General features: G+C 39.8%; 1 protein-coding gene across 1 annotated transcript; it reads right to left on the bottom strand.

Moving 5' to 3' along the window:
- Positions 1-2,311: 2,311 nt before the first annotated feature.
- Positions 2,312-23,900, bottom strand: cibar2.L (CBY1 interacting BAR domain containing 2L homeolog). The gene is made up of 9 exons (XM_018257980.2): positions 23,575-23,900; positions 21,544-21,778; positions 19,661-19,729; positions 18,962-19,063; positions 17,960-17,965; positions 15,269-15,373; positions 6,059-6,172; positions 5,801-5,902; positions 2,312-2,682 (listed from the first exon to the last, which is right to left on the bottom strand). Exons 1-9 carry the CDS (start codon positions 23,592-23,594, stop codon positions 2,557-2,559), a joined length of 879 nt encoding a protein of 292 aa, XP_018113469.1. The 5' UTR covers positions 23,595-23,900; the 3' UTR covers positions 2,312-2,556.
- Positions 23,901-24,933: the final 1,033 nt, after the last annotated feature.

Raw genomic sequence — 24,933 nt, 5'->3', positions numbered from 1 at the left:
ACTATATTGCACTACTAAAGTAGTTATAACTAAGGCCCCCAACTACAGACTTGGCTTCCAGTTCAATGAGTCATTAAGGGGTTGTTTTAAGTTAACTTTTAGTATGATGTAGAGTGATATTCTGAGACAATTTGCAATTGGTTTAAATGTTTTATTATTTGTGTTTTTTGAGTTATGTAGCGTTTTATGCAGCAGCTCTACAGTTTGTAATTTCAGCAATCTGGTTGCTAGGGCCCAAATTACCCTAGCAACCATGCACTGAATTGGAGACTGGAATATGAATAGTAGAGACCTGAATTGAAAGGCGAGTAATAAAAAGTAGCAATACCAATACATTTGTAGCCTTACAGAGCATTTGGCTTTTAGGTGAGGTCAGTGACCCCCATTTGAAAGCTGGAAAGAGTCAGAAGAACAAGGCAAATAATTCCAAAACTATAAAATATATATAATGAGGACCAATTGCAAATTGCTAGGAATTGGACATTCTATGACATACTAAAAGCTACCTCAAAGCAGGATTCAGCCGAATCCTTCTGCCCGGCATAACCAAATCCGAATTTGCATGTGCAAATTAGCTGTGGGGAGGGGAATCGCCTGACTTTTTTTCACAAAACAAGAAAGTAAAAAATGTTTTCCCCTTCCCACCCCTAATTTGCATATGCAAATTAGGATTCCGATTCAGTTTGCCTACTCTTTCACGAAGGATTCAGGGATTCGGCCGAATCCAAAATAGTGGATTCGGTGCATCCCTGCCTTAAAACAAGTTTAATAATTCCTTTGAGTTTCCTTGTCAGTATTTCCCACTTTCTATGCTGTTGTGACCAGTACACAAATAAGACACCATGTTTCCATTCACTATACGGACTTGTACTATGTATTATGCAAACACAATTGTGTAGGTTTAATGATTTATATAAATCAATAACAAACTGATTTAAAAAGATGCTGAAATGGAGAGCTCATGTCCCTACAAAAGCAACTTTATACATAAGTGAGAGAAAGCCACTGCAATACACAATGGTAAGAAATGCACCAATAAATGTATAATGCTTATAGTTTCAAATAAAAAACGTATCAGGTTGCATTATATAACAGTGTGAACAGGGCATGAAGTCTTTTTAGTATTTTTGTCTTGCGTTGGCGGTGATGATGCCTTAGGGGTGGTTGAGAGGAACTTACAGTAGAAAGGATAATGTACATGTATTCTGTTTATACAGCACAGGCTTGTACACACCACATTGTACATTTCTGCAATACAGTAATAATACAACAGGGACTACAAACAGTGCATTCAAATACACATTATATAGAGTTGCAAAGATGAAATGCCACATTTTAAGACACAAAAAGGAGGAGGCCTCCGTCCCATCACTTCCAGCCCAGTCCTGCATGTGCTCTCAGCCCTAATAATGTGGGAGAAGTGATTCAATAGCATTCAATAGATCAGTAGGAAAAAGTCAGTGAGAAATGAGTTAATGCCCCATCCACAATGTTGAACAGAAACCTTTCAGTATATATTTATAATATAGTGAATACAGTACACCCTCTTGTAGAATATAAGGATATTATAAGACACAGGTCATGGAACTCCAGGTTGATTTCTAATATCCTCATATTGTGAAACAGGTATACTTTATTTATTTATTTATACAAGTTTCAGTGAGTCATGTGACAGAAATGACATCACTAAGCTTCGATTATAACAGATGACATCACTAAGCACTGTTTAGAAGGATATCATTTACAGGATATTCATGGCTCTTGTGTATTATATAGTGAATAAAGTACCCCCTCTCGTAAAATATAAGGATATTATAAGTTACCGAGGAGTTTCATGACCATATAAAAACACGAGGCCGAAGGCCGAGTGTTTTTATACAGGTCATGGAACTCCGAGGTAACTTATAATATCCTCATATTTTACAACTGGGGGTACTTTATTAATTATAATACACAAATTTTAGTGAGTCATGTGACAGAAATTACATCACTACTCACCGTTTATAACTGATGACATCACTACTCACCGTTTATAAGGATATAATTTACAAGATATTCATGGCTTTTGTGTATTATAGGTATATAATACACAAAAACCATGAATATCTTGTAAATTATGTAAATTATATCCTTATAAACGGTGAGTTCTGATGTTATTTCCGTCACATAACTCACTGAAATTTGTGTATTATAATAAATAAAGTACCCCCAGTTGTAAAATATGAGGATATTAGAAGTTACCTCGGAGTTCCATGACCTGTATAAAAACACTCGGCCTTCGGCCTCGTGTTTTTATATGGTCATGAAACTCCTCAGGAACTTATAATATCCTTATATTTTACAAGGGGGGTACTTTATATATTTTATATATTGCCCATTCAAAGAATTCTCTGTTTCGTCACATTGTCTTGTAGCTAATATGTGTTAATCACGCCGTTTTATTCAGCAGAAATAATTGTCTGAATGGCAGGCCTCAATCCACCATTGCAGTCAGTCTTTTATTAAATATTAGCTTAGGAAAGACTGAATATTGGATTCCATCTGTCGGCAACTGTATTATTTTCGCAATGTAGCATATTCTGCCCTTCTGTGATCTTCATAATCATCATCATCCTCCTCCTCTGACTCTTCAAAACTGTCTTCTTCTACTTCCTGATGTCTCTGCAGTGTGCTCTGTACACTCTAATAAACATTCAGGGAAGAAAGCAAATAGTATTAATTAATTGCATCATTCAGAAATAAGCAGTCATCTTGTGCTACGTGTTATTAATCAGTTTGGTCAATATCGCTTTAGCCTAATCTCTGCTGTCAGAGCACAACCCAGAGCATCACAGCAGCATCAGAAGAGCTCATTTACATATATCTGAGAGATACAGTGCACCACTCATTCCAAATGGGGAAACGTATAGGCATTTTAACTTGATGACTGTCACATACAGTAACCCTAAAGCATAGTGATTAAAAGGTTTTCTTTTTATAAAGCTATTCTGGAAGCTGATGGCAGTTACTAGGGCTAAAAGCAGAGTGGAGAATGGCAGGGGAAGAGGGGGCCTGTGTGTGGAACAAAAAGAATGAGTGGGGCATCATGTCAATCAATACTGCATTGAGCCCTCGGTCAATACTTCACGGCTCTGGCATTTAAACTGACTGCTGTCCGTGTGCATCATATAGCAAAGCCCCTTGGGTACAGACTGGTTCCAAACACGTAGCCCTATTTGCTGGCCTGTGCTCAGGGTCTTATGAGACGCTAGCAACAGCAGTGTGGGTATGTGCATCTATGAGCAAGAATATATTTCTTTAGTATATTTGCAGAGAGAAATGCCATTTGGGTGCTTTATTGTTCTATTCACGGCCCTCCCTGCCATAACCACCCTTAGAATGGAAGCCATAATTACACTCAGCAGGTAGCTCAGCTCCAGATGAATAAACTGAACACAAGCCCATGGCTCAGGCTTGTCTCTTTCTCAAAGCGCTGCGTAACATGACAAGGCAACTATTCTCCGTAGCACGTTTTTTAATTTCCTGAGAGTCTTCTCATTTATCAGAGCTGGGGATTGATCAGAGGCAGCACATTCACAGGGGATTATTGTGAGACTTGGTGAATTGGCCACAGTGAGCAAAACAGCTCCTAAAACTGGGGTATGCTAGCTGTCCTTGTTAACCCATTAACTACAGGATTGTTGTCAGGCAGAGCGGCTGCTTGCTGCAGCAGGGGTACTATACAAATATTGGTAACACGGAGAATTAAACGGAAATAAAGGCTCTTTAGCACATTACTGCAAATAAATTGCAAATAATAAAGGTTGGTATATCTTTAAAAAAAATCTTGATCAATGGATATTTCGATAATGACCTGGCTATGGTTATGGATTTATGTTTTAATTGTGGCAAGGTTAAGAGTGACCTGTAAGTCAATCTCCCCTTGCTCACTCTAAAAAGGGGAGGCGTCATGATACAGGCCTGTAATAGTTAATAAAACAGGCCAAGGTATTGGTGTTGCATACCAACAGCATATAATATGTAATGCATAGGATTGACTCTCGTGTGGTTTCTTAACTCCAGCTCCCTAATTCTAGTTTCCATACCTCCCACCGAGTTCTCAGGCTTCTCCAAACCTCGGCTCTAATGGAAAGAGCGTGAGATTCCAGATACCACACTCAGATGACCAACCCCCTAACCTATTGCAAGATGGGAACTGTCATCCTAAGGAAGTGAGGGAGGGATGCTGACAAGACTTACTTGGGAAAATATAGCCCTCCTTTAATCCATCAATTATCAGGTAGGGGATCCCTTCTTCTGAGCCCTTCATGTCCTGTTTGCCAACCCAGACTTCAGGTCAGTGAACCTCATTCTCCAATTGACTAGCCTACAAGTATCTCAGCTTACACTCACTTATGTTAAATGCCACAAAAAGTCTCAATCTGGCTCCAGTGTAAATGTTATGAATGTATTTTTCACCCTGTCGCCATTTTCTTTCTAGATTATGTTCACAGATGCTGAGAGTCTCTCAAGAACTGTAAATCTATGGGTAAAAGGGTTTAGTGTAGGCAACAAACTGACAATTGAATATAACCTAAGAAGTGTGATTGCTAAAAAAGAAGCTTGGTTGGGGCAGAAATAAGAATAACACATCTGACATATCCTCTGTCTGCTCTGCACACATTTCTACACTGATCTGCTTCCTGAGCTTTAGTCTTCAGCCTTCTAACTTTCCGTCAGGCATCAGTACATGTTGCTCTCAGCTCATATTAAGGCCTGACAAAACTGTAAACCAACATAAAAACGTAATGAAGTTACTCCCAGCAAGCAGATATCAAAAAATGTCACTCCAAATTCTCCACAACTCACATTTAATCCCAATTAGAAGACATAAAATGGGTAATCTCTCCTCTGACAATTGCTTAAAATGCCACTCCCCTAAAGATAACTTAAAGGAAAATTCTTTAATACATGGACAACATACAGTAAGGTCCAAAAATCTTTGTACAGAGACAACTTTTTTTCTAATTTTGGTTGAAAAATACATATATGGTATCTAAATTACAATATACAGTATGTTTTAAATTCAACATCTGTCACAATAATCAACAGGATTAAGCCAGAGAGTCTTCCGTAGCTTAGCTTCTGTGTCTGGCCTGCTGAAAAGAACAGCAAAGGGTATTCCTATTGCAAAATTCATGATATAAGCAATGTAAAACTGTTACTGTCATTAAAACTAAAGGAAACAAAAATGAAAACAGCTAGACACTCATACATTTTAGATATATTTATTTGTATGTGTATAGGAGGGAAAAATATTAAATTAAAGTTGAATCCTGTGTAACTTGAGTTGAACGTTAAAATTCAGTTATCATAGATGTATTCATACGTGTCACAGCATTGTTGATAGCAAGCTTCCCAGCAGTGACAAAGGCTGCTTATATGGTCCTATATTGTACCAAGTAACATCTCAAAACTCTGGAACTAATTTCTGTGCAGGATTTTAGCTTAACAAATCCTCATTCTTCTTCTTTATGAAACCCCTAAACAAACCATCTATTTGAAGGCCATTGTAGATATAAGCATGCATTTTAAATCTTAACAAGCATAAGGGGCAATTCACTTTTCTGTTATTTGGAGGAGGGGAAAGGTATTCATTGGCATATCAACTGCAGAACTACACCTCTCATCAACCCAGTGTCAGCAGAACTCCCAGAATTTCCCTGTCAGACTGTCACTGCAACAACCAAGAGCACTGATAACCACATTCCCCTCATCAAAGCATCCAAAGCTCCTTTGTTATCATTGTTTGAACTCTTACCATACTGCTTGCCTGCCAAGTGGCGTTAGAAGATAGGTTAGTAGCCTGTAGAGATCTGACATCCTCATTCGATGTTTTAATATGGATCTTTGATCGGAAATCCTGTGCCAAAGAAACAAACATGCACAACCCTGTATAAAAATGGCAAGTTACTGTTCCAGTGAGAGCTGTGCAAATAGTGGTGCTAGTGTTGGTTGTTCTTGCCCCAGTATATACAATATATGACTTGGCTCTGTACCCAACATGTTCTATTCTTACCTCTATGTCTTTCCCTAGGTCACACTCTTGCAAGTTTTGGAAGGCATTGGTAAAGACTTCAAGTGATCTAGCATGGAAAATCATTTCAACTGTCAGAAAGTCTGAGAACATTTTCTGTTGGTTTAAAAAAAGAACAAGTGCATAAGTAATTAGCAACTAGAAATTGTCATAGCTAATTGAGAGTTTTGTTACATGGGTGATTATCTTGTAGTTTGTCTGATTTATTCAGGCTCTTCTTTTCACTTGAGACAGAAGTGAAGGCTCAAGATGGAACAAAGCTCCTGAATTTCAACCCTCTCTGCTTCCTACAGATACCTGCACTCTATGGGGCAAATTTACTAAAGGGCAAAGTGACTAACGCTGGAGAAAATTCGCCAGCGTGACATCATTTCAGAACTTCGCCGATTTACTAACGGTCGCTGGTGTAACTTAGCTAGTGAAGGAGATAGACTCTAGCGGTACTTCGCTCCCTAACGCCTGGCGAATTTGCGATCTGGCGAATGAACGTAACTACGCAAATTCACTAAGATGAGGATTTTACTGAACGTTACCTCTTGCGCCAAACTTGCATTCGCCACCTCAGACCAGGTGAAGTGCAATAGAGTAGATAGGAGTTCCTCAAATAATATTTGAAAATTTTTCTAAGTCCCAATAAACAATAGTGTCTTTTCCTTTTTTCAGGGTGACAGGCTGCAAAAGAGAGTAAAAATTTTTTTGGGGTAACCCTCCTGCCATTTTTTTGGGGGTAAGCCCTCCTGCCATGCAACCAGGGTCAGACTTGGCAGACAGGACCCTGGGAAAAAACCCAGTGGGCCCCGCTGGCCCAGACCCCCTCCCTGCCCTTGCTCCCCCCACCACCCTCTCCAGCCCCAGTCGCGACAAAATGATAAACATGTTAATAAAATGTATGGTATAAATCACTGGAACACAACCAATAATTCTGCATAGAAACCCTATTCTTCTAACATATGTAATTAACTGCTTAGACTTTGACCACATTTAAACAAGTCCACCTTAATCAAGTGTTGTATGTGTTTGTATTTTATTTAGTAAACCAGTTATTATAAATTAGACAGTGATAATAAATAAGAAGGATGTGGTCCCTGCCCCAAATAACTTACAATCTATTAGAAAGAGAAAACTATAATTAGGGTTGTCTTGCTGCAAAGGAAAAAAAACAGTAAAATGCTTCCTCTAGAAAGTGATTCTTAAGGAGCTTAGAGAATAGAGTGAAGCTTTTCTGATGCAAGATGGTGGAGTGTTTCAGGGACTATTAGGATGGATAGTTGTATGAGTGACTCAGTCCTACTGGTGAATTGTATGGTTGATAGATTGTCCTAGGCTGAATGTAGGGAGTGTATGGGGAGATGAGGGCAGAGTACAACCAGAGCCATCAGGTGGGAGAGGGGGTATTGTTGTGCCTGGCCCTGACTTGCCTAGGAACTTTTAATGTAACTTACATAGAATCTTACATAACTTGCGTATTAAACAAAGACAATGCAGAGAAGCTTAACCGGGGCTAGTAGATGAAAATGCCACTGTCCACCAATGGATTAAAAAACTAAAGGAAAATTACACTGACCCCCCAATAAACCGTTTGTTGTAATCAGCTTGAAAAAGGAACTAAAATGTTCTGAAAGCTTGCTATGAATTTATTAGTTAGCCATTAAAGGTATTACCTTTATACAACTTTTGTTATTTTTTTATTTCAAAAGCTCTGTAATATTTTTACATATAAATAACTTATATGGGGCAAATGTTATGTGATAAAGCCAATCTGTAAATCTGAAACCATTGCTGTCCAGTGACTGTAAACATGCTAAAGGATTGCTGCAAATAATTTCCATGCTACTTACTGTGTATACATTTGAAGGCTAATGCCAGCCATGTCATTTATGCACTTATTCGTAGGCCAAGAATCAGCCCCTTTCTGGCCTGCACCGTTAACCATTTTGTCGCCCAGGTGCAAGCTCGTGCTGATGATTTTTGAGCGAAATGTATACTTATGTTTCAGTGCCGAATTTCAATATGTTTGCCTGCACCTGCACCCAGACCAATGCATTCTTGTGGTAGGAGTCGACAACTAAAACTTCCAAGCAGTAGCTTTCGTGATATGTGCTCTTGAAAACAAGCTTTTTTTTGTCTACTAATCTGCAGGGGGTTGGTTGCATCCACACTTTCTCTTTTCTGTCATACATGCAGTTTTATTTGTATTTGTAAACCTATTATCTGTATAGAGAGTGATCCTACCCACTGAGCCTTATGTAAACTGAAACAGACAGTGTTTACTTAAAGGAGGATGTCTGCTTTGAGTTTGCAGTTGGACTCGTACAGACTTGGTGTAGTCACTGAATGCCAAAAAAATTATTTATTGCATCCAAATATGAATCAGAAGTGAAGCAGAAGATTAGTACATTGCAGTACATAGCTATATATTAAACGGACGTCTTTGGCAAAGAGAAGTCACACCTAAGGCTGTCATTTTAATTATTTGGTGTCCATAGAGGTTGTTGCAATGAAGAACATAACAACTTGTATCTGGGAGGTACCTATGAGTGTCTATATGTGTAGGTAATTATTTTTAGTTTCATTGTCGCTGTCCCTGGAACTTGGCTGCAGAGAGTGAAACTGCACTGATTTCAAAAGTATGTGTAGGGACCCCTACTGGGTAATCTGCCCTGCAACTTTAAGGCCCCCACCTTTTTCTTAGAGTGATCTGCCAGGAGAGAATGACACTCCCCTGCTACACTGCTATATAGTGTGTGTAGGGAGTGGCCACTTCCTCTTTGGCCTGTGGATGGTGATCCAGCTGGGTGTGCTCAGGGGAGCCTGGGCACAGATAGGCCCAGAAAGGCCCATGTGCTTTGGAAGTCGGGGACCAGGTAACCCCGTGAATGAGGAATAGTTGCACTAGGGCAGACTTGTTATAGTCTCTCTAGGAGAGAAAGGCAGAGAGGTGAGAGAGAAAGAGCAGCTGAAGCTCCAACAAGGATTTGCAGTAAGGGAGTAGCTTCCCAGAGGCTTTATGTGTTGCCTCCAGTCAGGGACCTCAGTGAAGAGGGACTGTAGGGTAGAAGCTGCTTTCCTGACAACTTCCAGGAGGGAATGTGTGTGAATACTGCAAATGCCTAATGGAGACCTTTCCTCTGTGAGAAATGCCTAATGCCTGCAGCTCTGTGTGAGATATGTGCTATTGCCTCAGCTCCTGTGTGAGTACTAAACCTGTGGTCACTTGCCTCGTGCATAGTTAAATAAACCGTTTTCTGTTTTACTGCAAGAACCTCCTGGCGCCCATCTTTTGTTGTATGCACAGTAGCCTGGGGGATGTAGTTGCACTACACCATAGAGGGAACACTTCCACATGGCGAAGGCCCTGACCCTGTTGTGTGAAGTCGCGTGTAACCCATGCTTCTACTGCTAGCTGGACAGTTTAACTATTTGTGTGCTATGCAGCCCAAATAGGTGTTACATATGATTTAAATACAAATACAGCAGCCCAGTCAGAAGATGCCCTTGTTAAAAAGTGCAGATTGCATTTATTATTGCATTGTGTAATTTTCCTAAGACATTTGCATTAATATCAGAGATTTCCAAAGAGCGACATTTAAATCTGTTGCTGAACTACATGCCCAGCATCCTAAAGACTAATCTATTGAGTGTACTGGGAGGTGCACAGTTGTGGGACAGTTTAAAAGCCAAAAGTTCAACATCCCTGATTTTGATTATTTTCAGTCAGAGGCCCTTTTTTAAAAACTCGAGCTGCTAGGCGTTCTTGAGGGTTAAAAAAATAAATAGCTGAACCACTAATCATAAAAAAACATTTGCATTCTGGAATACAATAGAGGTAATATAGTAATAAGGCAAAACGATTGCTTTCACCCTGTAACCCATAGCAACCAATCATCACTGAACACATGTGAATGGTAGTGTAGTGAGAATAATGAAAGCATGCATCTCCTGCACCCCAGTCATTCAAGAAGTGATTGAATATTCACATCACTGGCAGCAAGAAAGTAGGGGCATTTACCAGCCCGTGCACATAGTAAAAGTATGAGGAAATTAATTCAGACACTGTCCTTACTCTCTGCTTTAGGCCTATCTGCCAGAAGATCCAGGTATGGCACAAGGGTTAGCATTGCTTAAAGGGGATCTGTGGTCAAAAACTATAATCTTTCTTAGGCTTTGGGAGATGATTAAAATTATATTTGTAATTGCAATGCAATGCAAACTGTTTTGATGCTCTAATAGCCGTTACCTTACAGCTCAATGGATTCCCCCACAATCTGCTCGGTTCACTTGGACTGAACCAATAAAAAACAGTAGGTGGTTATGTTTACAGGTGAATGTGTGCACGCCTCACTACCAGCCCTATGTATCCGCATCTCAGTGTTATAGCGAGCGCAAGGAGATCGTGCTGGAGAAGTCTGATTCCATTCCATTTTTTAGATAAAATGCCGCTTTAGCTAGCTACACTGTTACTGAATCAGACTTTTCCTGAGCACTTGCTGGAATGCTAGGACGTGCAAAAAACATGTATCTATAAAGCAGGCATGGACTGGGAGTCAAAATATATGGGGTGCCGTTTGTCCCAAATACATTCTGTATACAAAACTATCCCTAATACACAGAATGAATGTCTCTCATGTTATATAAGTATTTGTGACCATACACAGAGAAAACAAATATACGAAAGACTTATTTCTATTAAAGAATGAAAACAAAATCTGGTTAGTGCACAAAAGGATGTCATTATATCACAAACTCCATTCTGTACAGTTTAACAAGCAATCTGTCGCACAAATGTATAACCTCCATGTAACGGACACACTTATGTGCAAAGTTACTTACAGAATGAATTATGTAAAAACAAAGTTGGACATAATATATAATAGTGTACCTAACTAGTGCTTGTCAAGCTAGATTTGACTGACAAAATAGATATCTGTGACAGAAAGCAAGATTTTATAGTACAGGATTCATTCTTTCCACAAAATGATAGTTTTGTTTCACAAAACAGATAAAATAACCATTCTGTGAAGCAACACTGTCAGTCACATTCCTGAACCAATAAGAACAAAGCTTATTGCCATATACAAACAAGATGAGAAGTGGCAGCGCTGCTCCACATGGCTAAGGCAAAGTATCTGGCCTGCTATAGAGGGCGCCCTCTAATGTCCCCTGTGCTGCATAGTAATAAACATGAACAAACCTTTCCTTAAAGAGCTGCTGTTAAACACTACAGGTTCATAAATGGAAGTTTTTGCAAATGGCTGAGAAATATAATGCTGCACTTATAATGATTGTAGAGAAAGAAAAGTATGCAAAACTTATATAAATACATACCTCCCAACATTTTGGAAGTAAAAAGAGGGACAAAATTATTTTTTTTTGCACGTAGCGCAGCAATTTTTGACCACACCCCTTTCTGTGGCCACACCCCCTAATTACCATGTTTGTTTTGCAAAATTTGGCAGGTTATGAAAGTTTGAACATATTTCTCCTTATCTAAACTGTGTTTTTGTGTCTCAAAATTGTTACAAAGTATCTTATTTGCACCTGTTAGCTGTTCTGTGCTCTCTGCTAAAAGCCAATTAAGTGAGAAACTTTGTTTCTTTTTCTGGCTGTTCAGTGCATAGAAAAGAGGGACTTTCCAGTACAAATGAGGGACTGCGGGTTGAGCTGTCAAAAGAGGGACTGTCCCTCCGAAAAAAGGGACAGTTGGGAGGTATGTAAATATGATCATTTTAGGTGATATGGCTATTCTTATTGTATTAACCTGCTTGTGTGGCCATTTTGGTTAAGGGCATTCCTGCTGTTTTGCCATTATCTTATGACTCACTCCTGTTCCTCTTCCTGTCTAAGCTGAGAGTAATTATGGGACAGGCCACACCCACCTGCAATGTTGTATTAAATGTACCAGAAGTTACTGTGCTTCTCTGGCTCCTTTGCCTGACTCTCAGAGTCAGTTATAAGTTTTGTACATGATAGTTAGACTCCAATGTCTCCTCCTAGCTGTAATCTTGCACCAATTAGCTTGTAGTAGTCTCTTAATAATGTGCTTAGCTATAGTTCAACTACTATATAATAGTTTTAGCCAGAGACTTGGGACTGATCATGTGCACACACATTGTGTTTAGTTTGATGTGTAGGTTATATGAGCAGCCACTCCTGAGTACTATGTGTAAACAAAAGGCTTTAGGACTTCAACTTCACCTCCTTTCATGAATTTGGGTCTTTTTGCCGCTTTGGGACTTCAGCTTCGTCTTTTCGGCACTTCCGCATTCTGTAATATGCGAAATGGCCGCATGACTCGGGCGCTCGTAAAGGGGACCCGGCTCTTTGAAAAATGCAGTACTTCTGGGCCCCCCTTCAGGCCCGGAACACTTGTCCCCCCCCTGCTGGCGGCCCTGGACATGCATGTGACATGGGCGCAGTTGTGCTCTCTGCTCTAGTGTTGTGCCCCCCTCGACCCACTCTGATGTGAAAGGGTTAAACACTGGGCAGGTAAGGGGACGGCACCATTAGAGTCTTTTGTTATAAATAAATATAAAGCATTGTGCAGCTTGTTGCTTCTATATAAAATTGCCCCTGCCTAAATGACCCAGTACTAAATGACACAGTACTAAATGACACAGTACTCAGGAGTGGCTGCTCATATAACATACACATCATACTATAGAGAATGCGACTGTGCACATGATCAGTCCCAAGTCTCTGACTAAAGCTATTATGTAGTAGTTGAACCATACCTCCCAACATTTTGGAAATATAAAGAGAGACAAAAAATTTTTTGCATGTAGTGCAGCAATTTTTTTGACCACACCCATTTTGTGGTCACACCCCCTAATTACCATGTTCATTTTACAAAGTTTGGCAGGTTATAAAAATGTAAAAATATTTCTCCTTATCTAAACTGTTAAAATTACTTATTTTCTTATCTTAAAATTGTTATAAAGCATCTTAGTTGCACCTGTTAGCTGTACTGGCCTCTCTGCCAAAAGCCAATTAAGTTAGAAACTTTGGCTGTTCAGTGCAGAGAAAAGAGGGACTTTCCAGTACAAATGAGGGACCTCAGGTTGAGCTGTCAAAAGAGGGACTGTCCCTCTGAAAAAGGGACAGTTGGGAGGTATGTGTGCACATGATCAGTCCCAAGTCTCTGGCTAAACCTATTATGTAGTAGTTGGACTATAGCTAAGCACATTATTAAGAGACTACTACAAGCTAATTGGTGCAAGATTACAGCTAGGAGGAGACATTGGAGTCTAACTATCATATACAAAACTTATAGCTGATTCTGAGAGTCAGGCAAAGCAGCCAAACAAACACTGTAACTTCTGGTACATTTAATACAACATAGAAGGTGGGTGTGGCCTGTCCCATTATTACTCTCATCTTAGACAGGAAGAGGAACAGGAGTGAGTCATAAGATAATGGCAAAACAGCAGGAATGCCCTTAACCAAAATGGCCACACAAGCAGGTTAATACAATAAGAATAGCCATATCACCTAAAATGATCATATTTATATAAGTTTTGCATACTTTTATTTCTCTAAAATCATAAGTGCAGCATTATATTTCTCAGCCATTTGCAAAAACTTCCATTTATGAACCTGTAGTGTTTAACAGCAGCTCTTTAAGGAAAGGTTTGTTCATGTTTATTACTATGCAGCACAGGGGACATTAGAGGGCGCCCTCTATAGCAGGCCAGATACTTTGCCTTAGCCATGTGGAGCAGAGCTGGCCACTTCTCATCTTGTTTGTATATGGCAATAAGCTTTGTTCTTATTGGTTCAGGAATAACAGTGTTGCTTCACAGAATGGTTATTTTATCTGTTTTGTGAAACAAAACTGTCATTTTGTGGAAAGAATGAATCCTGTACTATAAAATCTTGCTTTCTGTCACAGATATCTATTTTGTCAGTCAAATCTAGCTTGACAAGCACTAGTTAGTTACACTATTATATATTATGTCCAACTTTGTTTTTACATAATTCATTCTGTAAGTAACTTTGCACATAAGTGTGTCCGTTACATGGAGGTTATACATTTGTGCGACAGATTGCTTGTTAAACTGTACAGAATGGAGTTTGTGATATAATGACATCCTTTTGTGCACTAACCAGATTTTGTTTTCATTCTGTAATAGAAATGTCTTTCGTATATTTGTTTTCTCTGTGTATGGTCACAAATACTTATATAACATGAGAGACATTCATTCTGTGTATTAGGGATAGTTTTGTATACAGAATGTATTTGGGACAAATGGCACCCCATAAAAATAGGCCCTGCTATTCCAAGTACACAGAGGCCCAAACAGCCCCCTACCATCCCTAAACAGCCTCCTACCAGCCCACTATATGGTAACTTTCTATGGAACCATACAGCAGCCCCTCTGGCATTTGTCAGAACCCACAGATTGCCAGTCCGGGCCTGCTATAAAGGCTGGAGTGAGCAGATGTCTAACAGAAAAGAACACAACTTCCGGCTTTTCAGCTCTCTAACTCTGAGCAAACAGTTATGACTCATGTGGCCCCCCATCAAGTCACTGATTGGTTATTGCCTGGTAACAAGTCAGTGGAAACCAAGAGAGCTGCAAAGCAGGAAGTAGTGTTCTGGCTATTATGTTAGTCATCCAGTCACTCCAGCCTTTATACATTACATTTTTGGCTAAATAACTCAATTGAAAACATTTTTTATTTGCCCAGCCTATGTATTTACCTAGTTTTTATTTCTACACTGAACAATTCCTTTAAAATAAGCCCGGAGAGCCCAGTATGTGTGCTATGAGAGGACAAGGCATAGGTGGGGCAAGGGGGAATTTTAAGGTAGATTTTTTATTTTACACATATTATACACAACAATAGGGGGCTTTATTTTTTGCACAGTGCATAAATCTGTTCCAGGGAATTCAGTCCTTTTATTTAGGCCCAACCCAAAAAAGAAGCAATTGTTTTGTTTTAATACATATACAGTATGTAATCCATCAGACTATTTTCACCAAAATAGTTAATATACTGTATATATACCTGATTAAGCAATGACTAAAACTCTCTTTTTTTATTTTTTTTTACATACAGTGAATGCATTTGCCCATTGGCCTCCAACTTATACTGGAAGCATTAATTCAGGATGGAGCAAGTATGACCACTGTCATATTTTTATGAAAGATATTGGATAAATGAGTATGAATATGATGTATGAATAAATACCTGTATGTCCTTGATCTTCTGCATCTGGAAATGATCAATGGTCTCTTCCAGCTGGTGAGTGGTACGCGCTGCATCAACTGAAGCTTTCTGTACACTGGATTCGGCCTGGAAAATTTGGGATAAGGCAAATTTTTTAAAAGAACTGAAAAGTAAATTTCAAGTGACTTTCATTTTGAGGCTAATGAATGAGATTGGATGTGCACACCCTAGTAAGGTGCTAATCTAAAGGAACCAACCCATTGAATAATTCCAAGTCAATTGATATATTTACAGGGGATTGCACACTCCAGCCATCTAAAATAAATCTTTATTAACAAATAGTTACATAAAAGAAAGTACTCAATGTGTTTCAGCTATTACAGCCTTCGTTAAAGGCATATCTTATGGCATACATGTGATATCTAAATAATATCTAAATAAGTACATAAACACTACTGTTTTAATTTTATTTGTAAAAAAGACAGGAAATACTAGGGCTCTTTTAGGCCTAATAATGTAATTTTATTTGTATGTGTAAAACCCAGTTTATTAAGCAAGTGTGCGCCTCTGAGCACACTTGCTTCTAAATAAATAAGCCCTTTAGGCACTAAATTGCACCCAAAGTGCCTTTGCCCATATCAGTGATTCACTTTATACGTCCACTACCAGTTAAAAAATAAAAGCATCTGATTGGATACTATGGGAAACTGCCCTGGTGAGATTTCTCATTATCAATTAGCCTCTGTGAATATCTTCTTTTTCTTTATGCCATTTTAGAGCTCATTTATGGTGTCCCCACAAAAGTGTGTCCCTTATTCATTGAGCACAAAGCAAATAAAAGGCCTCTCCAAAATAGCTTACAATAGTGTGCCTAGTTTAAATAGCATCTTCTGAAAATAAAACACCTAAAACTTGAACTGATTCCAAAGTCTTCCCATTGTTAACAGGCCATGGAAACAATTTAGCAGGCACCTCATTCCACACCTAGATGGATGAGAGTTCATTAAAATAAATGAGACACTGTCAATGAAGTCTTGCACTGGTTGTACAATTAAGAAGTGTTTGCATTTTATATATTGGAACAAATCTGCATTGTTGGTGAATCTATAAGATCTATGTGCTTCGATGTGTATGTGCTTTCATATGTAGCCTAGGTGTGTGTGTATATATAAATATACTGTACACACACACGCAACCCAAGACTTCTTTGAACACAAAATTAAGAAGTGATAATTTTCACATGAGCCAATGTTGCCAATGTGTTGCCAATACACATGTGACTTTAGGAAACACAGATAGAGATCCAAACACACCAGTTCCTTATCAGGGGTCTGTTGTGTCAAAGAATAAACTAGTATGCATGCTATAGGATGAAGCATTCCTTTGATTAAAATGGACAACAAGTAACCCTTAGCTCTGACTTGGAGACATCTACAGTACATGTTTATGGGCAATAAAGACATACCTATACACTTTTACATTTTCTCTTGTGATATCTCCAGGACCTTATATCTTGGGGATGGGACTTTTTTATGGTTATAGCATTCTGCCAACAATTTTCGTGTAGCAGTTCCAAATAAAGGTGGTCAGGACTTACCTGAAAGGCAATGGCACTTTAAACAGATTAGGGGCTTCACAACATAACTGGCTGGCGTAGATCAGAGAATGACCTAAATTATCCAGAGCCACAATGCTGATTATTAGTTACTGTAGACTGACTTGGAAGCTTATCGTTCAATGTGGATCACAATGATGGCCTGCCTGACTGATACTGGATTGGCCAGATACCCATAGGACAGTTTTTAAAGATTGTATCAGGCCTTTTGATGAAGTCTGCATTGTACACTTTTATGATCTAATCATTAGCCTGGGGGCCAAGTGTATACATTAATATGAACTGTAGTTGTTCTACCCTTGCAACATGCTGGTTATACTTTCTAGTCAGAACTAGCCAAATCCAAGAGTTTAGCACCAGCAAACAGAATAAGATAAATAATCAGAGTGCTGATTCAAAATACATTGGCAGCAACAGAGGAAGAACTCCCACTGTGTGAAAGAGATGAGTGACGCTTAAGGGTGGTGGTGGCAGATGGGGAAGTGGGCAGCGGCAAATCTTCTCTACTTCGGGCGACTAATTTCCCTGAAATGCCTTCCCGCCGGGCAAGAATGCGATTCACCGGCGGGATGGCATACACATTGCTTCGGAATTGTAAAGTTGCCGAAGTTTCCTCGTGAGGCAACTTCGGGCGACTTCAGAAAATGAAGTGATAAGTATGCCACCTGGCTGGCAATTTGCATTCTTGCAGGCACAAAGGCATTTGGGGAGATTAGTCGCCTGCAGTAGAGAAATTTTTTTGCTGGACTACTAATCTCCCTGTCTGCCACCACCCTAAACCTGGAGAAGTGTGAACCCAGTAAGGACCCCAACAATACTGTTTTTTTTTCTTGGGCCCACCCCTTGTAAAGTTTATTTAAGGACAATGAATCACAGGTCATATTGCTCCACAGAAACATGTTTTTTGCAATGGTAGCTGTGTTATATAAGGAGTTAGTTAGAATGCTTAAAAATGACATATCAACGGTTTATGTGTGAGTATATGTATAGACATACACACATTTTGACAGCTATACTATATAATTCCTAGTTATTAAAATATTGTTTGATGGTTGTTAAGACAAGGTGTCTTGTAGGATGCTCATCAGCAGACTCACTTGAGACTGGAAAAGAGAATTAAGGAATAACCAGAGAACTTTCCCCTGCATTACTGTTAATGGTATCAATTACCCAAGAGCCTTATTAATTACTTATTACCATTCTCTGTTCTAAACACATTTTCTAATAGCTTCAGCAAAAAAGTACTCTCCAAATATCATAAAGATACAATATAAATATACTTCAGTAAATATAAAGTACTTGATTTACACTACAATGACAATGGCATTACTACAAATATAACATAACATACAGCCATAGAGGCAGTGATGTTTAAGAATGTCCTACACAAACCAGTAACATATGCAACCTTTGGTCAAATAACAGCAACTACACAAGGGCCTACTTCTCATTTATAGATACAGTACATCCAAAGTTTATGTAATTACACATTTTAAAGGAGAATGAAACTCTTCTGACAACCCAGACCACTTTCACAGACCTCCCACCCACCTCCTGAGCTGCACTACCAGGTACTTTCACACAATTAGGAAGCAGCCTTTTGGCTTTTTTCCACTGCCCGTAGCCTTTGTCTTTATCTCAGTTGTTGAAAATGCTGGCCACCATATGAGGCGGAGACCATGCAGGAAGCAAAACGTTCACTATATAGCTGTTTGCCAGTTCTCTAAAAAGGTTCTTTATTCCGACAAACAATTAGGCCAATTGCACATGGAATAATTCACAAGAATTGTACCTGCTGCATTCTTCCCTGCCATAAATTGCCCTATGACCGCTTTTAGCTGTCAATTGGATTTCATGAGATCGCTGCTTTAAAACTTTTGCAAGGACATTTTCCAGTTGCAGTAATATAACATGCCTATGTTGCCCTGGAAGTTCACACTTTATAACCTAATAAATTAGCTAACAAAAGGTATAATTCTATATTTTCCTGTTTTGATTTATGGCTAACATAGTACAACACTATGCTACTATTCCTATGATAAGTGAGAAACATCTAACAAGGATAACTGTATTGCAGTATTTTACAATGACAAGGATACAATAATATGTCGGTCAGATGGGGCTCTGTGCCGTAATTTCTCCAGCTTCTCCAGTTCCTTTATTTCTCTGTTCCTGACTGAGTTGAACTTTTTGATTTCTGCCTAAAGGGAAAAATAGACACATTAAGACATATTTTCCTAAACCAAAAGTACAGGGCCGGATTTACATAGAGGGTGCCCCTAGGCCTGGTGTCATTCGTCGCCCCTTCCCCTCCCCTTTATTCGCCCAAATTTTTGGAGCAATGGGGATTGGTGCACGGGAAGTTTAAAAACTATTGTTTCTCCTGAGCATCCCCAATGTTTCTGAACCAATGTGGGTGTGGTTGGGCAGCATGCCACCCCCTAAAATCCTGCTATTCAAGGCCCGGGCCTTGGTGGCCTTTCCACAAATCCGGGCCTGCAAATGTAGTGCAGACTCACCTCTTAAAGTTACCAGTCACCCCTGGTAATTTGTGGGCCGGTGCTGACCTTGCCTCATAGGCTACAGGACTGATTTAGAATAGACTATACGTAACATATTTTACATTTAACAGGCCTGATGTATAATCTTCTGCTGACAAAATATAAATAACCTGGTAGAAACTGATTTAAGCAAACAATTCACAGACATCAATTGTGATCTGATCTACGGTATATTGTGATGTGCAGTGGACACTTTACCAGGATACCTACTTGAAATGAATCAGTCACTGTACATACCCGTTTGTCTTTTATTAAGGATCCATATGATTTCATGGGATTTACCACTTTTGTTTCCAGCCTCTCCACCTAAAAGTTAAACATAAAGTTGCTAAACATAAAAGTCTTTTAGCCACACTAAATGATTATAAGGGTTTATGTCAAGACATTATTGACAAGATTTCCAGAAACAGATTATAATATTAACCTTTAATACTGTTTAATTAAAGAAACAAAATGCCTCCTGTCCATCTTACTGGGGGTCCTACACAGATTTGCCATCCCTAATGCAGAACAAGATCTAAAGTTGAAACAAGATCTAGGTTGCCAAACGAGTGGATCTTTCACCCATATGCCCATCTTGAGGTGGGAAATATCAGGCTGATTCAACTTGACATCATCAATGCACAGACACCTTGATCCAACAGGAAAATCAAATCTGCCCGATCGACATCAGGCTGATTTTCAGACAGGGTGGGCTCATTGGAGGGCCCCCCATACACGGGCATTTAAACTGCCTAATTGGTCTGAAGGGCTAGAATCAGCATCTTAAGTCTTCCTGTGTATGGCCGCCTTTACAACTACCTGTTGGAGTCTCCCTTGCAAAGCATACCAGTGAGATAATGAGCGCTGACTAGGTTTCAGAAGCTCACAAGTCATATGTAACAAGCAATTAGTGCCTAAATAATTACCTCAGCAGCAGCTTCACATCCCAGAAAAATAGCCTAATTAAAAAGGTTCTAAGGCAATCCTCACCTCTCCTTTGATTTTCTTCTGCCTATACAGAGATCATTTAACTGCCAGCGCCGTCTGATTCATTAACGCTGTTTCGTGTTTCAAATTACCCAGCAAAGGTCAGCTTTCCATGGGCAGAAGATGAAAATCCTTACATGCAGATTATTGCTTTGAGGATTAAGTAGCTATGAATATGGAAATGAAGCAGCCAGAGACCAGGCACAAGAGATCTGAATCCTGGAGTATTTGACTTTCAGATACATAGCTGTTTGTCAGACCTTTCTCTGATATTGGAATTACCTTTGAAGACTCGGTCACCGGCTCCCCTTTTAATTATCATTCATGCAGCAGCCGCATGATAAATGAACACTTCCAGCAAAAAATGTATAACTTCCAGCTGTAAATACTTTCCCATATTGTGTTTGGATTAGCCAATCACAAATCTTGCATTATGCTATGGAATTCTTACTCATTTTCTCTGTTTAGGGAAGAACATGGAGAGGGATATGCCTTACATTTAATTGAGCAATTATCATCTCATTATTTCTAGAGAGATACCAGGATATATACTACATTATGATACAATATATATTGGTAACATCTTATAACATAATTGCACCATTACAAGCTGCAGCCTCAAAGAAAGAGCAAGAGGACTGAAGACCTAGATATATCTGTAAACACTGGTTTGTGCAATAAGTGTAGGGTAGTACCACACAGGGCTCACTCTTGGCCTGAGTAAAAATGCAAGTCAAGAATCAGCCAATCCAAAGGCCTTTGTTCATTCGTGTGTCTGCACTAACAGTCATTGCGTCAGCCTGGGTGCAGTGGTATGGATTTCAGCACAGAAATGTGTGAGTCCACTTTGTGTGTTGCCACCCAGGCCTGTGAGTGCAGACACATGAACAACTGGAGGGCAGGGGGTCAGATGATTTTTGGTTTATACAGAGGCTCAGAATCAGCCCTGTGTGGCACTACCGTAAAATAGGATTAAAGATTAAAATTCAAAATCACTTTCTTCCAAAGCACCTAATTGCCATATTTTACCTCCTCCCAGATATGTCTCATACCATTGTTGAAAACTATGCAGCACACTATGGATACACAAAAACACATGCATACTTCCTCGGTACTGGATTCTTAGCTGACATATCTCAGCCAACACATACCTGTGCGTGCCGATAGTCTTGTATTTTTGCCAACTCATCTGCCATGTTTTTAAGGGCTGTCCTCAACTCTGGATTTTCAGTGTTAGCAAAGTCTATAAGGTACTTAACCAGCTCATCAGCCTTATCCCTTAGTTTTGCTGTTTTACGTGTATATGATGCCAGCACAGAGCAGAACTGCCCAAAGTACTTTTCTGCATTGGACACTGTCATCTCCATAATTTTGACCTGTGCATCCCTAAAATGAGAAAAGTCATTATTTCACAATCAAGTGTATCTAACCCAAGCTAAACTGCAGTTGCAAAATGCCTCATTAAAGGTCCCCGATGAGCTACAGCTCAATGGGACTAAGACTCAAAGGGACTAAGACTTTTGAGAAATTGTATGTTCCATACAATTTCTCAAAAGTCTTAGTCCACCCAAAGCTTGCTGGACAATATCATGGTATGAAAAGATAAAGCATGCTGAGAGCTGTAGCTCAACAACAGCAGGGATGGATCCTACAGGGATAGTTCTAGAAAAAATCTACACAGTAAACAACCATTCAACCTCAAGTTTTATTCCAACTTTTCCATTTTACACCAAGTGGATCAAACCCCAAAACAGTTGGCACGTGGGAAATACAGTGTTCAGTACTCTCAGTTAAAGCTTGATCAGCAAATGATGTTTGTAATTTATATGGTGTTGGGACTCTAATAGAAACCAACTTCAGAAATCCTGTATTTTTTAAGACACCTTGTATCAAATATATTTTGAGTTCTGACCATTGAAACCCTCTCAGGGAAAATCCCAGCCTTCAAAGCACCTTTTTTCACCTGCAGCTGCTTGGCATTCATGTGAATGAGAAACTCTCTGCTTACACCAGATCTAGATGCTTTCACTGGAGAAAAAAACATTTCACTGGTCACAACTCACAAGCCAAACCTGACAACTTCTATCACCAGGAAAAGGCTGTTTGATCAGTGCATTTTTCACTATTATTTAGGGATGCACCGAATACGGGATTCGTTCGGGATTCAGCCTTTTTCAGTAGGATACAGATTCGACCGAAATCCTTCTGCCCGGCTGAACCAAATCATAATTTGCATATGCAAATTAGGGGCAGGGAGGGAAATTGTGTTACTTTTTGTCACAAAACAAGGAAGTCAGAAATTTTTCCCCTTCCCACCCCTAATTTGCAAATGCAAATTCAGATTTGGTTTGGTATTTGGCCAAATCTTTTGCAAAGGATTCAGGGGTTCGGCCGAATCCAAAATAGTGAATTCAGTGCATCCCTACTATTATTAGTGTAGCTGTCAGTGAGTAATGGGCAGATTTATCCAAGTGTGAGATTAGAACTCACCAAAGAAAAACTCACTTTCTAACCATTCCTATGGGATTTTTAAAAGCATATTTATCAAATAGTGAACTGATAAATAAGATTCTAAAAATCCCATAGAAATTAATCGGAAGTGTTTTTCTGTAAGCGTTAAAATGTACAATAATATGCTGCTGACTGAGACCAAACCCCTCTATCAGCACATTGGAGAAGTAAATATTGCATAAACTGCTAGACTCTGCCTGTATAGTCTAGCACATATGAGGGATTATTTATTTTGCAGCATTATGTATGTATGTATGTTTGTATGTATATTTACAGGGGCGTCACTACAGAGGAAGCAGACCCTGCGGCTGCAGGGGGGCCCTGGAGGTATAGAGGCAGCATGAGACTAATTCATATATTGGTAAAACAGGCCAATCTCTAGACATTTTAGGGACCTGAAAAATTATTTGCTCTGGGGCCCAGTAATACCTAATTTCTCCACTGTATATTTACATAACACTACTGTGTATAGAGTGCTGCTGTGCATTTCTACACTATAGTAATAGTCCAAGCAGGGAGACATACATTGCAATAAATAATATAAATGTGTATAAATATGCGCAGTCAGATTAAGTGGCACACGTTGAAAGTTATAGGGTGAAGCTCCCTGTCCTATTAACCCCTTGCACTCCCCAACCCAATCCCTCCGGGTTCCTGATTAGAGTTCTTACCGGGACAGGACAATATTCATGCCTTCAGATGAAGTGGGACGATAATGATGAGAAAGGGTTAGATGCAAAGACAGCTATAAAAGCTAATGGGAGTCACAAGTAGCAGCCTTCCTTTGGCGGCTTTAGGCTTCTCTCCGCTGGTTGCTTGTTTGCTAGGTAACCCCACAACACACTGCGGGCGGGCCAGCCCTGGTTTCCAGGCACTAGGCAGTCACTATGGGAGGTGCAGCCGCCTTTTGCGCTCCCAAGTTTACCTGCAGCCTCGCCTTTATTTTGACAGCACGTTCTTGTGAAAGCCGGTTAAGGCACAAAATGACCCCAACTCACTTGCCAAATAACCAGTGCACACCGGTTAAAAATCCTTTAGGATAATTCTACTTTGTACGGTGCACCAGTGCCGGGTAATGCAGTCTAGGCGCCCCAAGCAACCTGGCCGGCGACGTCGTTCCCCTCATTTGCGTTGTGCGCAAATGAGAGCGCACGGCCCTGCTTAGACAGACTGGAGAGATTAATGGCGTTACATTCCGATTACCCATTTGCTGCTACTACTGTAACACGTATAGTCGTTACCATTCTAATTATATATATATTATTTAATAGCTGTGGGCTGACTGGCACCTTTGGCTTCATTTCAGCAATTGATCCAGTGCTCACCTTGAGGTCTAGGGGGCAAATTTACTTATCTTCGAAGTTGCGCCAGCAGTGGCTTCGCCGCACATCGCCAGAGCGCCACTAATTCACTAAAATGCGTAGTTGCGCTCAGGGAGGCGAAAGGTAGCGAAGTTGCACTAGCGTTAATTCATCAAGCAAAGCGAAGTTACGCTAGCGATGCCTAATTTGCATACGGCGCCAAGTTAAAGTACAATGGACGAATATGTAGCAGCAAATACATTACACTACACAAGCCTGGGAAAGCTTCATAAAATAAAATAGAGTTGTTATTTTGCCCTATACATGTGCCCACTGTATAGTTTAGGTGCCATATGTTAGGAAATGTAGGGGGGAAGGAGGGTAGCCCCAAAAAATTACGATCTTTATCACCCTTAAAAAAGTAAAAGACGCCAGCGTTTTTCGGGACTTAGAAAAAATGTCAACTTTTTTTGAAGCAAGCCCTATCCTATTGCACTTCGCCTGGTCTGAGGAGGAGAAGGCAAGTCTGGGACAAAAGGTAACATTCAGTAAAATCCGCAAGTTAGAGAATTTGCATTGTTACGTCCCTTCGCCATAGCGCAACGTCGCCTGGCGTAAGGGTGCGAAGTAGCACTAGAGTAGGTCCACCGCTAGCGAATTTACGCCAGCGCCCATTAGTAAATCGGCGAAGTAACGAAATGACATCACGCTGGCGAATTTTCTCTAGCA

The sequence above is a fragment of the Xenopus laevis genome, chromosome 4L, assembly GCF_017654675.1.
Source record: "Xenopus laevis strain J_2021 chromosome 4L, Xenopus_laevis_v10.1, whole genome shotgun sequence".
In the NCBI taxonomy this organism is placed as follows: Eukaryota; Metazoa; Chordata; class Amphibia; order Anura; family Pipidae; genus Xenopus; species Xenopus laevis.
This window is presented reverse-complemented; position numbering and strand designations above follow the sequence as displayed.